At 41.5% G+C, this 15,382-nt stretch overlaps 1 protein-coding gene across 4 annotated transcripts; it reads left to right on the top strand.

Annotated features, from left to right (window-relative positions):
- The first annotated feature begins 2,071 nt into the window (after positions 1 to 2,071).
- Positions 2,072 to 13,412, top strand: nrde2 (NRDE-2, necessary for RNA interference, domain containing). Of its 4 annotated transcripts, none has more exons than XM_034577552.1 (20): positions 2,084 to 2,162; positions 3,498 to 3,579; positions 3,894 to 4,097; positions 4,205 to 4,345; positions 5,108 to 5,376; positions 5,501 to 5,727; positions 6,378 to 6,602; positions 7,237 to 7,426; positions 7,759 to 7,892; positions 8,043 to 8,163; positions 8,283 to 8,455; positions 8,592 to 8,763; positions 8,881 to 9,101; positions 9,214 to 9,712; positions 11,345 to 11,715; positions 11,888 to 12,027; positions 12,235 to 12,379; positions 12,878 to 12,949; positions 13,114 to 13,239; positions 13,282 to 13,411. In XM_034577552.1, exons 1-19 carry the CDS (start codon positions 2,102 to 2,104, stop codon positions 13,237 to 13,239), a joined length of 3,573 nt encoding a protein of 1,190 aa, XP_034433443.1. In that variant the 5' UTR covers positions 2,084 to 2,101; the 3' UTR covers positions 13,282 to 13,411. The 4 variants fall into 4 exon arrangements, with proteins under 4 accessions (XP_034433440.1, XP_034433443.1, XP_034433444.1 ...); XM_034577553.1 differs by having other exon boundaries at positions 13,276 to 13,411; XM_034577550.1 differs by having other exon boundaries at positions 13,114 to 13,277; positions 13,314 to 13,411.
- The last annotated feature ends 1,970 nt before the right edge of the window (positions 13,413 to 15,382 follow it).

Genomic DNA, 15,382 nt, shown 5'->3' with positions numbered 1-15,382 from the left:
TGACAGCGGCCGATCAACGCGACAAGACAAACCGGGAATGTGATTGGTCAATGGAACTTAGTGTGGAGTTCTGATTGGATGGCGCGCTGGGGGGGCTCCGTTGTCCCGGTAACATAAAGTGGATTATAAACACAACGCTCTCGCGGCAGAGACCCTGCAAACGGTCCGCTTTCTCTCCCTCTCTCTCTCTCAGTTTAAGTTACAATTGAAAACCAGCAACTTAAAAATCTAACTTATCTCCATAAATCCTAGAGGACATAAGTCATGGAAAAAGAAAACGATGAGACTGAGATTTCACAAAAATGAGAATAACTCTATCACTGGGGTAGTTCTCAATGACAGGGGCCCATTTTACCAACGATACATCTCCTTTAATTAGGTTTTCAAACAGCTACACGTTCTTTATTTCCTCCTGCCATTGCTGTATAGTGAGTAGCAGCGGTTCGAGCCCAGTTGTCTCCTTATCTTACAATTATTATTTTGCCTCGATCTGTAATAATATGAACCTCCCTAAACATGGCAACAGCAATGTCGCCAGATATGCTTCTCATATTAAACATATATTAATATATGTTATAAGGGCAGTTCACTTGGAATCAATGATAAGGAGGCTATCCAACTAATCATACACTGCAGATTTTGGAAGGTTGAAGAAATAATTGTTGTAGCTTCCATCGCCACAAAAGTTTAGTGGAGAGCGTTATAAAATATTTATCTCACCTGATGCCCATGTGTGTTTCTTCATATCGTCAATGGATGTATTAGTAGTTTTCATTTAATTCTTTGTGTACTTTTATTGCCGCCTAAAACTGTTACCGAATACATTCAAATTATGTAGCTTGTTCCGCTTGTTTCTCCAGCTTCACCTGCCACTCCCTGGGTGCAACCTTTGGATTGATGCCAACAATGAAAAGTTTCACACAACACACACATATAATTACAACTGAACTCTGTTATGCAACGTTTCATTAGATGGACAAATGTCATCCAGGATTTTGAAATAAGCTTTTTGTCTTCTGGGAGTTGGATGAAACAATTGTCAATTTCTTACTGTCCTCAATATTATTATATTCTCATAAAAACTTATTTTCTCATTAGTGGATTAAGATAACAGTCATGTTACTTTTATAAATTTATGAGGGAACTTCTTAGTACTTAACATTTAAAATTCTGCCATTATAATAAGTATTTGAAGCCACCCATCAAATTATTCATTCCATTCAGGCCCCCATAACTATTTTTGGTAAATGAGTCTTTACCAACCAGATATGAGCAATAAATAAATACAAAAATAAAAGAATATATCTTTCACAATGTTATCTTTGAGGATTATAGTAAACATGTATATCATAGCTCATAACATTTAAAATAAATTAACTTTTGGGATTTACAATATAAAATGCATCTTGACATCTGTTACTGATAAGTTTAAATTGCAGTTACTGCTCTTTTTCATTTTATTGCAAAAAACTAATTCAAAAGGCATCAAATCCATTGACAACATCAACAACAAAATAAGACTGAGGAAATCCTATCCAAATATAAATAGATAAGTACAAACACAAAATCATAGGTGAGCAAATTCGAAAGTAAATTTTTTGTGATATAAGTTTGATAGTTGAATATAGTCTTTAAATTAATTCACATAAACCTGTGAAGTTTTGATTAAGATTGGTTACCCTGCATTTATGTTATGTCAAATTTACCAAATAGAAGCAGCAAGTTTACGCTGAATTCACTGTTATGTTTATCATGTTCAAAATATGTAATTACATTTTTGCAATCAATTTCAATATTATGATGAGTTTTTACGCAATATATAATTCAATCCAGTCCAAAAGGTAACTGAATGTATAGCATGGTGAAATAGATGCGTTAAGGATTCTGGAGCATCATTGCAAAAGTTACAAATGTTTTCAATATGTAAACATTTGGGAAGGTATAGATTTGTTGGGTATATATATTGTGTAAAATGTTAATGAATATTTCTTAATCTTATTGCTGATACAGAATTTATATGGTAATATTTGACACATTTTATCTCCAGTGAACCGGCTGCTGCCGAGTGACGTCATATCCCTGCGACTGTTTACGTTCCGTCATGGCTCTGTTTCCAGCGTTTGCAGAAACTTCGAGTGATAAAGTTGAAGATTCGTCCAAAGGTGAACACACCGTCGTGTAGCCCGCGTTTTAATGACAGTTGTTTATCGCATTGATGCCTCGTTGTCATTATACAGAGTGGATTAAACAGATTAGCCACAAGATAGCTTGTATTAGCTTCGTGTGGTTGGAGCTGAACGACAACTGATGAACTAACATGGGAAACCGACCCAGATGAAATACTCTCAGAGAATTTACTCATCCTCGATAGGACACACAGGTTCAGTGTGAAGTAGTGCACCGTCTTCATCGGAAGAAAGACGATCTAGGATAAAGCCAGACTTTGACCCGACATGAGATCGACACCAGCAGGCTCCTGCACACTGCTACGTGTGTTTTGGTCATGTCCCAAGCTGCAGCTATCTGTGAGACACTCTGTAGAATATGTGGAGAAACAGTAGACCCATCTCAATTCATTGCATTGTTTGGATGCTTTTTTTACGAGCTACCATTTGAATATAATGGTATTTTGCTCCCTGCTGGCCAGAAAGCTTATTTTGTTCTTATGGAAGGATGCTCTCCCTCCAATAGATGGTCACTGGATCAGAGAGCTGACTTAGACAGAATTAGATTCACCATAAGGGGGTCCACCAGCAAATCTGACGTCTCTCGCCAACCATTTATTTCTTTGGAGAATGCATGGCAGCTACCAAAATAACTCACCCTTTTTTCTTTCCTTCAGCTATTTATCATTTTTATTATTATTTATATCTGCTTTTTCACCTGTGTTTTCACTTCAATGTATTTACAAATGTATTTATATAAGTTTTGTTTCATGGATGTCTGGCTGTACAAATGTTTTATCATCGACCAGTAATTTGGAGAGGGGGGCATTCTGAGGGGATGGACAGGAACTTGACTGTCCTATGTTCAAGTTGTATTTCTTTTGGTACATATTTGAAAACTAAAAAAAAGACTGGCGTTAATAACTATAACAATAACTTTACATTCCTGCTACATTGTGTCTTTTAAAACCAACACCATAAGACTATTTATCAACCACATACAAAATGTTAGTGCCACATTAATCTGGGTTTAATTATGTTTCGGTCATGCACCTTTACATGCAACATTGTGAAGTCTTGCTTGTCTGCTCCAAGAAGACATGAAGGCGTATTAACCCCGGTTTGGTTTCAGGCCCATTTAGGCCAATTTAACTACGTTGTAAGAGAATAGAAATGTATCCCATAGAGCAGTTTGTTTCCACTCAATTTAAACAGCCTGTCACAACCATGATACTACACTGCATATAACAACATAAATCAGTGGTTGATAATAACATCATGATCCAACAGTCCTCCTGAGTCTCTCTCTTCTTGGTCACTCTCTCCCTTTAGAATTAGGCTGGCTGAGCAATACAAGTTTTCAGACCAGAGATGCCTTCTCTCTTCACGGTCGTTTTTTAAAGAAGGAGACAAGGTAATAATAAAAAAGACACATCACTGGAAATTCTACTTTGTGTGGTCAAATACACAAAGTTGTAGTTTGTTGCATCTTTCCATTTCCAATATCGTCATGCATATTTCTGTTTGCCTTTTCTTGATTTTGTGAACTTATTCCTCTTATCTTTTCCTCTTTTTTACCTCTGTACCATAAGAAACTTATTAAATAAAGTTAATTAGTCTATCATTTTTCTAGTTACGAGTATTCAAGATACTATATTGGAAATGTGTAAATCTTGTGCTTCTGCTTGAAATTTAAAAGTGTTGTAACCTCGTGAATGAACCTTTCAGTCTAAGCAGAGAGGTGAGTTCTGCTGAGGAGCAGAAAGAAAAAGAGGATAATGTGCCATCCAAAAAGAAGAGGAAGAAGAGTGAAAAGAAGAAGAAAAAGAAGAAAAAACACAAAAAGAAGAGTGGGAGGTATTCCGACAGCAGCGGCTCAGACTCTGAAACCACCTACCCCAGTGATCTCAAAAGGGAGCAAGAGGCAGATAGGTATAGACAACACACATTTACATTACACTCTTACATTTATACACAATGACACTGGCTGACTTTTGTTTAGTCCTTTTTTGATGGTGTGTGTGTATCCACTGTTACAGATCACAGGTTGCTGCATTAGCAAATACTTTCTCCTGGTTAGATGACCTCCAGTCGCCCGCAGAGCAGCCGTTCTGTATGGACCGTAAGCCAGACCAAGCCAACTGGACGTATAAGTCCCTGTACAGAGGAGATGTAGCGAGGTAACATGTACACACAAACTTACACTTTGCACCCAATGCATAGTGTTGTGACATTTGTCTCTCTTAGGCTACATCCATGCTACTACATTTTCATTTTAAAACGGCCTTTTCAAACTAAAACATTCTCTGACCAACCAAGTGTTTTGGCTCCGTATCAGTTTTAGTCCCTGTCCCTACAAACATGCCTAAAAACGCATCTCACATGACCACTTGCGTACACTGGGCATGCACATGTTGGTGTAAACAGTTAGGTGCATGTGCTGTAGTACAAAGATTGCTCAAATAATGGCTGGTCTTCTACACATGGAAGCCGTTGAATCATTGTAAAATGATGAATATAACTGTACAACAGCTGTTAGCAAAGACAACAGGGTCAGCAACTCTTGTAATTGATTATCCTTGTTGTGTTCTACACTGGTAGCCAAGGCTAATGTCGGTTATTTTTCTTCTGGAAGGGGGTCATGTTATAGGAACAGCAAAGACCCAGACTAAAACGAGGCCAGAAGCATTTCTAAACTTCTCCTTTTTAGCGGCTCTAAAAGCAGAGTTGATGCGTTTTCAAATGAAAACATAGAAGTGTCGACGTAACCTTAGTGACTATCCCTGCTCATGCCAATTACAGTATTTGCCTATGCAGAGTATATTTAAAACCACTCACTCTTCAGAGTGGGAAGGGCTCTCTTGATCTTCAGGTCTTCAGAAGAGAAAACATTTAATCTGGCATGAACTGGAATTGCAGCTTTGAAATTGTGTGTGTTCCAGGTATAAGAGGAAAGGCATCTCATCGTTGGGTCTGGACCTTCGCAGACAGGGAGTCAGCTGGGAGGAGTCGGAGTCGAATAAGAAACAGAAAGGCAGGGACAAGAGGAAAGCAGCAGACAGATACTTCTCTGCAGTCAGTCGCCAGCTGCTGAGGTCCCAATTAGCTCTTCCTACGTTACCAAAGAGTCCTGATTGTCGTGATGTCATCAGTGCCATCACTTTCCTCCCTCTGGGTGATCACGAAGGAGAGAACAATGGAGGACAGACGGGTACAAGATTTACTCACAACTGAGCTAACATTTTCTGTGTCAGACCTACCTTGCACATACCTTACAATGACCATGTCATTTTAACCCATACAATTAACTTCAACCCCATAATGTTTCAATGCAGTTGGCAGAGTGCAGACATCATCAGTTAATCCTCTTGGTGTGTACGACTCCTCCACGGCCCTCTGGCTGCAGGGGAAGGGACAGCCGGAGCAGACAGAGCAGCAGAAACAGGACGTACAAACAGGGGAGAGCTCTGTGCTAATGGCCCGGAGGACTGAGGAGTTCAACCGGAAGCTCAGAGAACAGCCATCAGACACACAGCTATGGATAAAATTCATACATTACCAGGTATGATGGCCCTACTTTTCACGTGTATTTTAATCAGCTATTTACGGAGAGGATTTAAGATTCAAGACTTTATTGTCATTGTACAATATAGTATGTTTATTTTTGTACGAATGTATATAATTTCAATACTTTTGTGTGGTTTCAACAATTGTCCATTGCAACATTATTATTATTATTTGTTTTCCAGATGTAACAGTGGTGTGTATGAAGATTTTTTTTTACTTAAAAGTACTGTTTACCTCAGTGTGTAGTTTGAGGTAGTGCCAGCTACATCAGGGTTCAGAGTGTTCCGACAAATCTTTCAAACTTTCAGAATTTGCCCATGACGATAATACAAAAAATAGGCTTATTATATTATATATTATATTTTTCAAATTGTCAAAAACTCCCAGGTAAAGACCAAAACTAGGAATGAGTCAGTGTGTCTCTATCTGTGACATCTACTATGTGTGTAACAACTTGTGTACACTTATAGTTTTCAATCCCCTGAATATGATTTATTTTTTTAAAAACTCCTAAATCGCATTTAATAATGAAAGTGATTTAAAAAAGTATAGGTGGGACTAAGCGTTCAACAACACAGTTATCTGTCAGATTATTCCTGTGCATCATCACCTCTGATCTTCCTCATCTCCTGTCTGGCTCTCTAGGATGAGCTGAGTTCAGCAGAGTTTGGAGGCGAGGAGGAGCAACAGGGCAGCCATTCGACTGAGCACCGCAAGTCTTCCTACCGAGCAGTCCTGGACAAAAAGCTGTGCATCGCGGAGCGCGCTGTGGAAACCAACCCCACCTCCATAGCTCTGCAGCTGGAGAGGCTCCGGCTCTGCCAGGAGCTCTGGGAGCCCTCGGTTCTGGCTAAAGAGTGGAAGAAACTGGTCAGTCTTCAGTCATGTGTTTCCCTCAAACTCGCTCAGTGCTGTTGTATATAAACTACATGCAATGCAGCACACTCTAGGTGTGGTTTGTTTACCTTGGTCCAAAACATAGACTTTATATAAAGATAGGTGATGCGTCTCAACCTCCTCCTGTTCTACCAAAATGAAGCTAAACTATCCGGGATATGCGTGTTGCCATCTTCCTCTTTCAACGTAATTTGGAGCCAGAGTGTGTGCAGTAGTGATCGTGGTGTGGAGCTGCGCCATCGAGGTCCTGCTGATACACACGCTTGATCAATTTAGAGTCGGTCTCAGCTGTCAATCATGATGCTTCACCCATTTTCAATGCATCAAATAACTAATTAAAACGACAGAAACCATCTTTGAGAAATGTTTATTTACATGTCACATCAACTAACATGGAGGAGGCAGGGTTTGACTTATACTGCAAGCAGCCACCAGGGGGGCGATCAAGAGGATTAGGATTCACCTTTTGAATCTGTCATGTCGCCCATCTTTATATACAGTCTATGTCCAAACCAGAGCTGAAAGAATTGACCAATGCCTAAATGTGTGACCAAAACCTTCTGTCATTCTAACGAAGTTAACTTGTGTTTTATCTGTTGCACACCAGGTGTTCCTCCATCCAAACAGTGCCCCCTTGTGGAGGGAGTATCTGCTCTTCTCCCAGAGCTACTTTAGCAACTTCACTGTGCCAAAGGTCCACTCTGCCTACGGGAAGTGTCTGAGCACGCTCAGTGCCGTGCAGGATGGCAGCATGGTCTCTCACCCAGCCCTGCCAGGGATTGAGGAGGATATGTTGGGTAACAGAGATTTGTTTTGCTCTTTTTAGGTTTTCACACTCTGAAAGACTGAGTGCAAAACAGTGGCATTCTCACATACTCTTAAGGATGTCTGGAGATTCAAGTGCATGTCTGAAAGCAGCTATACTTAGTCAGCCCAGTTTTATCCTCTGCTTCTGTCATAACAAGGAAACCCTCAACTCACACATAAATGTATAATTGTACACACTTGACATTGGAACTTTTATTACATCATACTCTCATTTGTTTTAGTAGAATAAAACATTTGTCTGAATGCTCAATGCTTTATACAATGTGTTTTTCATTTTGCCTATTTCTATCTTTCTGTCCAGATATCTTCACCCAGCAGTGTCATTTCCTGCGTCAGTCTGGTCACTCGGAGAAGGCGATTTCTCTGTTTCAGGCCATGATCGACTTTACTTTTTACAAACCTGACAGCGTACGAGAACTGTCCACCAAACAGCAGGTTGGTTTGTTTGATTGTCTGCACCAAAGTTTAAACAGTCAAATAAGAGTTATATTCATAGACATACAAAGGGTAATATACCGGTGCTCCAATAAGGAGGAAATGGGGTCTTGTAGTTTGATGTGTCTTTATGTGTGTCTGCATGCGCAGGTGGAGTTCTTCGAGCCGTTCTGGGACAGCGGGGAGGCAAGGGTTGGGGAATTGGGGGCCAGAGGCTGGAAAGCCTGGATGCTCCAACAAGAGCGTGGGGGATGGCTACAGCCCAGTGCAGGTAAACCACACACACACACGCACACTTATACTGAGCCTTGATGTGAATCCTGGAATTGATTTTTGTGCTAGAACTATGAAAACAACAGTAAACTAAGCATCGCGTTTGTGTGTTCACAGATGAGGATGAGGAGGAGGAGGAAGATGAGGAGGAGGTGAAGGATCGGAGCCGGCCCAGAGGGACAGTGTGGCTCGATGTGGAGTGTTCTCGTGAAGCAGCTCAGTGGTTGCCCTGGCGGCCGGACAAAGCCAAGGGCCAATCAGAAGAGGACTGTGAGGACCCTGACAGACAGGTACATACAGCTCGACACACATACATAGCAAGATAGATGTAAATCCTTATAAGTCCATCTGTTCTTAAGTTACACTTACATGATATGTAATTTAAGTGTATCTAAAGTCTCTCTCTTGCTGTCTCTCCAATTCTAGGTTTTATTTGATGACATTGGTCCATCCCTAATTTGTCTGCCGTCACCAGAGCTGCAGATACGTTTTCTTCTCCATTTCCTGTCATTCCTGGGGCTGCCTGTAGATTCTGTTCTCTCTCCTGCCCCCTGTCAGCCTGGCCTGCTGCTGGAGAACCTCTCTTTGCTCACTCAGGGTAAAAATGACACAATCATTAAAAAAATGGCAACTTATTTTTTTTTTAATATAACGATCGGTGTGAGTCATAGTGAGATGAAGGCAATGACAAATCTGGCTTCATGTTACATCCTAGGTATTGAGCTCCAGCGTCCTATGACCTCCTACAACCTACCTGAACTCGGGGTTAACTCTGTAGGTCACATGACCACCCTTCAGGGAACCAAGAAATGGGTGGGGCTTGGAAAGCAGGGCGAGAGGTTTGTCACCAACGTGTTCAATATGGTCCAACCCGTCCTTCCTCTTCATCACCGAGCTGTTCTGTCACTCAGTTGGATGCAGTACGAGAAACTCAAGGTAAGAATTGGTTTATTTATAAAGAAAAAGAAAGAATTTCGCTCAACTTATTTTCAGGTCCGAAATGTGCTGAACCTCGGCACTAACATATTTGTATTTTTGCATGCATCAGGTTGTGCGCTGCTTATGCAGTGGCAACAAAAAACGTCTCCGTCCTCAAGGCAAGAGCAGCAAGCGGGTTGCCAAGCGACTGCTTAAAGAACCCGACAACCGCTCCTCGTTGGTGCTGTGGCGGGAGTATGCTCACCTGGAATGGATGCTGGGAAACCTGGAAGAAGCTCGCAAAGTCTTCTCCACGGCCACAGAGATTGGGGGAAGCAAAGGGTTAAGTAGCCCAACCCTCTGTGAGCTGTGTCTGCTGTGGTCCCAGCTGGAGGTGGAGGACCAGGCAGGGGGGCAAGGAGGGGGACAAACTGATGTAACTATGTCACCAGCTGTGCTGGTCCTAACCAGGCTAGCAGAAGGAACCTCCTCTTCCTCCTCTTCCTCCTCTTCATCCTCCCTCTCCCCAGTAGCTGTCCTGAAAGCCAGGAGGTCTTACGAGCAGGCTCTGACGGCCAGCTTGTCAGCCCTGGACCAAGTTCACAACAACCCTCAGACCAACGCAAAAGGTACATTCACATTAATATCTGAGGCCCTGCTCAGACCTGGTATTAACATCTGTCTTGAGCCAGTCACAAGAGGACAGCTCTCAGGACGTCACCTGGCATTACAATGTGTCCTGAATGTGTCTCCTGTGACCACTTGTAATCAGATCTCACTTTCCTGCTCTATATGCAAATATACATTTACATCACCTCTGTTCTCTGAGACCAAACAAGGTTGTTTTTGTGTGTATGTGAGCATGCATGTGTCCGTGCCGTGTCGGAGATAGAAAGTGAGCAGAGCCAGGAGGTGCTGAGATTACCTCCTGGCTCTGAGATTATTTTGTTTGAAAACACATCAACTCTGGTACGGATACGCCTGCCATCCACGCTTGTTCAGAGTTTTAGAGAAACAGATATGTTTGGAAACTATGACGTAAACACTCATAACCACTTGCTGATTGGGTCTTTTCCGTCACAACGTAGCCTTAGCTGATTTGTCAGGATTCTATCACATGACCCCTTCTGGAAGAAAACAACCAGCATTAGCCTTGGCGACCAGTGTAGCACGCAACATGGATAATTAATTACATGCATTGCTGACCCTGTTGTCTTTACTAACAGCTTCAATTCTGCATTTTTCAATGATACAACTACTAACATGTGTAGGAGATGAGCTATTCTTCCAATTCTCTGAGCAATTCCTTTTTATACCAGCACAGACATGCCCAGTGTATGTGAGTAGTCACAACATATGCATTTTCAGGTGTGTCAGCACTGATGGGGATTAAAATTGACTGGACAGAGATTGTTTTAGTTTGAAAATGCCATAAAAAAAAAAAACATAAAAGAATGTGACCAAATGGATCCCAGACCAACTCCCAGTATGGTCTGAATGATCAGATCTCCAATGCTCACTTAGGATGGAAGTTGACACCAAGTCTGAAGGTGGTCTGTGTGTTTTGTCACACAGGACAGTTTTCACATATTTTTAGTCCATGTTCAACACATCCTGTATATTCAGTATTCAATATACCGCTGACCACAATCAAACATACAATGCCATAGTTTTGAATTCATAAATTGAATTCCTCCCATGCAAGTAGTGTTTTATCAACTTTGCAGGCCATGGAAACCCGCTTGTAGAGATTTAAAACCACATTAATTCAAATATAAATATGTTTAATATTTAACCCATAACATAAAGTACTGTTATTGTCAATCACCCAAAACACTGGTAGGCTGTAATGTGGCATTGTAAGTGGTCTGAATCATGGAGAAAGTCTGGGATTGTGCTTCAACAATACATGCTCTACACACATATTATAGATTAGTTAATCATTATTAAACTGATTGGTAGCCAATGACCTCTGCATTTAATTTCATATTGTGTACCACTAAGTTTGATGGATTTCTGTACAGCTAACAATTGTTCTTCTAAACTGAGCTGAAGCTTTCAGTTTGCTGCAGGTCATTGACAGGTGGAGGACTAATAGCAAATGGAAAAAGTTACCTCAAACTAGTTTATTTTTATGATGCTTAATTAATTTTAAACAAATTAAAAAAGCAATTTCTCCTCCCAATTCATTTAAATACAGGACCCAGTTGAATCAGTTATTAATTTGATTCATTCCCTAATCACATTATTTCCACAACTAGGTCAAGAGGACCTGCTTGGAGAGAAGCTGAGGCTGAGTGGTCTGGTAGGCTGCTACGCTCTGTTCCAGTACCTCACCGTGGGCATCCAAGCTGCTAACACTGTCTACGGCCAGGCCCGAGAAAAGATGGAGGCACTGCATCGCACACTCGACGAGCAATTAAAGAGTGATGATGAAACCACCCCTGCAGCTGATTCCAGCCATGTTCGCAAGCTAGCTTCTGAGTGTCAGGTATTGGCAGTACAGCAGGCAGCCTTGCTCAGATACCACAACAGCACCAGTGTGTTTCCACTGGCAACACTGAGACAAATGCTGACCTCTGCCCTCTCAACCTGGCCTGGCAGCGCCCCTCTCTGGTGCATATATGCACAGGTAAGTTGTGGTCTGCTCATAAGATACCAAAGTAAATCAATTCATAAAACATCCAACCATGCGGGTGTTTGGCATGAGCTACTTGTTTCTTCTCTGGCTCTTTCCACCTATTCTGCACAGAATCTTTAAATGTGTATCGCAGCATAATGACCCTCAGGCGATCTGTTTTCAGGTGGAGAACCGTTACCATAGCGCTGGCAGGGCACGCCGCTTTTTCCAATCGGTAACCAGGGAAAGCAGCAGTGTGGTTCCACGCCTCTTTGCCATTGTTACTGAACAACAAAGGAAGCAGCTGGTGGACGCTGCTCAGAGGTAACATAATGCATGATGGGTAGTTGTGGGGTTTTGTCTGGACTCATGTTATATTGGAATTAACTAAAAAAATGCTGTCAAGTTCTTATGGTCATGGTTTGATCTTTCTTTCTCGTGTGATAAGCCAAGAGGGTTTTCACAAATATTCTTTCAGAATTCACACAACCTATTATTAATTAGAGAAAAACAATAATATTGTCTCTATAGGTCCTGTTGCAGTGACGCTACCTTACCTGCCTTCCTGCCAGAGAATGGCCTCAGCAACCGTATCCGTGGACTGTTTGAAAGCGCCATAGCAACAGAAATGGGTGCTCGCTGTCCTTTACTTTGGAGGATGTATATGTACTTCCTGGTGAGAGGGCAAACAACACACACACACACACACACACACACACACACACACACACACACACACACACACACACACACACACACATATGTTTACTGCTCTTGTGGGGATGCTCCACTGACTTGAACTCATTTCCTATTCTACACTATGTATACGAGCATTTCCACAGGCCTGATCATCTCTGTCAATTATCTCAAATATATATTTTATATCACGTATATACACTGTATATATATCATAACAAGAACAAATGTGTGCTCTTTCAAACACCTGCTGTTTGTTTACGATCCCAAAGGATCCCATGTCATTCAACTTTTTGATCTCTGCCCTTAGGGAACTATTTGTATCTCATAACTATAAGAACTAACATACACAGACCAGCCTACACAGACTTACTTTGTTTAGTGTGAACGTTTCGTTGCACAAATATTGAACGTCAGTAAAGTCCTGTCTTTGTTGTGTGTATGTAATGTGTTTGTATGTGTGTGTGTGTATTTATAGGTGTCAGAAGGGAAGGTGGATAAAGCCACTGGGATCTTCTATAAAGCCTTACAGAATATTCCCTGGGCCAAGGTGAGACACAGACATTAGAGTGGTATTTTCTAACAGCAGCTGATCCCTGTCCACAAATTGTACATTCAAAAAATAATTGTCTTCCTCTTTGTTTGTGTGGGTGTGTATGAATGTAAATTTGGATTTATGCAAATGTCTGTGTTTGTGTGTGTGTGTGATATCAGGGTTTGTACATGGATGCGGTACAGCTGTTCCCCAAGCAACTGCAGGAGTTTGTAGATCTGATGACAGAGAAAGAGCTTCGACTCAGACTGCCTTTGGAAGAACTGGATATACTACTGGAAGACTAAACACACACACACACACACACACACACACACACACACACACACACACACACACACACACACACACACACACACACTGGTCAAGTACTCACTTTGAGTTTGCTTTTCTGGTAACATGCCAACCCACATACTGGCACACTTGTTAAGAATAGCAGACATACGCAAAGTCAGATGCTCTCACACACGCACACACACACACACACACACACACACACACACACACACACACACACACACACACACACACACACACACACACACACACACACACACACACACACACACACACACACACACACACACACACACACACACACACACACACACAGTTGTTGTATTGAGCAGTGAAGTTTCAACAATTTTATCCAAAGATGGACAAAGAGCCATCCTGTGTACATAATATCTGAAGATGCTTTATTTTCACAACAAATAAAACAATGTCAATAAATATGATTCTCATCCATGCTGGGTATGATGTACATCTGTTAATGTTTAAGTGCAGAATACACACACAAACGTCTGCCTGCCTGTCTGTATGTGGAACGCATATCTTGCAAACCATTCATCTTATCGGCTTCACACTTGCCCTGTGTGTAGTTGATGGCCTGGGGAAGTGCAGTGTCCAATTTCGTGCCATTTGGATGTTGAGCAAACAGGCGACCAGCGCTCTGTAGCTGTCAGTGGGGGAGTTGGGTTTGCTGACAGAGTTGAACGTGTCATCCTCTACGTCCCCAGATAAACTACAGCAGTGGTCGGTCACTGGGTCAAATAGCTGATCAAAATTTGATAATTTAATAATTTTTTATTTCACCATATCAGACTGACACAGACATTCACAGGTCTTGCTGCGCTGATCTCCATGATGGCAGCAACATTCATAGAATCACCTCCTGTCTGGCAATTTGTATTGAAAGTAAAAGAAAAAGGTTGGTTTTTTTTTTGCTGCAATGCTGAATTACAGATCTTTTATTTTGAAAAGTTGTGAACTTGGGTCTGAAGATTGTTGGTTGTTTAAAAGACAACATGTAATTTATGAAACAATAACAGCAGTTCAGTAAATCATAAATGATAAACATTTACTTTCAAATCTTCACTGCATATGAACCAGGTAGGATGAGTACAAAGTTTTCTTCACTCTGCACCACAGACTGTTTATAAAAAAGCTCTGCACACAACGTTCAGCACACAAACAATAAAAAGTGACTGTATATTGTACAACTGTTTGAGGAGGACTCACTAATGACAAGGAATAATTCTGAAGTAGCTCCGGAGCAACAAAGGAAAAAGAAAAAGAGAACATTACAAACAGGCAGGTTTACAACATGCAGTTGTTTAAAGTTAGGGTGCTACTTTATGCCAGTTATAGCTTTATAACATTTTAATTTTAATTTCATAACGTTAAAGTGCCTTTGTAAAGCATGTCGACATGCTTGAACATTTGAGTATGTTCAACTTAAGTTCTTTAGAATAAGTACTTTTTAAACTTTATTTGGCATGTGTACCCGCAGTGTCTTGATGTTTACACAGAAACACTCCCTCTGTATTTGCAAACAGCTGAGAATAACCAGGACGTTTCCCCCTGCCTCCATCATGCCTCCTCCTCCTCCATCCTGTCTCCTCTTCCTCAATCCTGTCTCCTCTTCCTCCATCATGTGTTCTCCTCCTCCTCCATCATGTGTCCTCTTCCTCTCCACTCAGCGCGGAGACTCTCCCTCCTACCTCCGCTGCCGCGCCGTGGTTTGACGCATTGCAGATCCGACCTGGCCAATCAGCGGCGTCTGTACAGCGTGTAGAATATTGCGGGTTCGCTCTGTCCAATCAGAGTCCGCCTCTCAAAAACTCCACCGCAACCTCCCCGTTGCCGCCTGACGAGACGTGTAGAACGTATCCTTCCGCTTGGATAAAACTTAGCGTAAGGCAAAATAGTCCGCCAGTGTCCGTGTTGCTGTGCGCGCTGATACATGCGATTGGTCTCACGATCAGTGCCACTTTTTCTTTAGAGTTGAACATTCACTGTACTTTACAACCTAATTATCTGAGTAAAACTTGTGAATATGTTTTTCCATTGATAAAGGATTCATAATCTAATACTACCTCTCACTGGGCTATATTTAGCTAGACAGATAGATAACTTTATTGACCCCCG

The sequence above is a fragment of the Hippoglossus hippoglossus genome, chromosome 22 (genome assembly GCF_009819705.1).
Source record: "Hippoglossus hippoglossus isolate fHipHip1 chromosome 22, fHipHip1.pri, whole genome shotgun sequence".
Lineage (NCBI taxonomy): Eukaryota > Metazoa > Chordata > Actinopteri > Pleuronectiformes > Pleuronectidae > Hippoglossus > Hippoglossus hippoglossus.
This window is presented reverse-complemented; position numbering and strand designations above follow the sequence as displayed.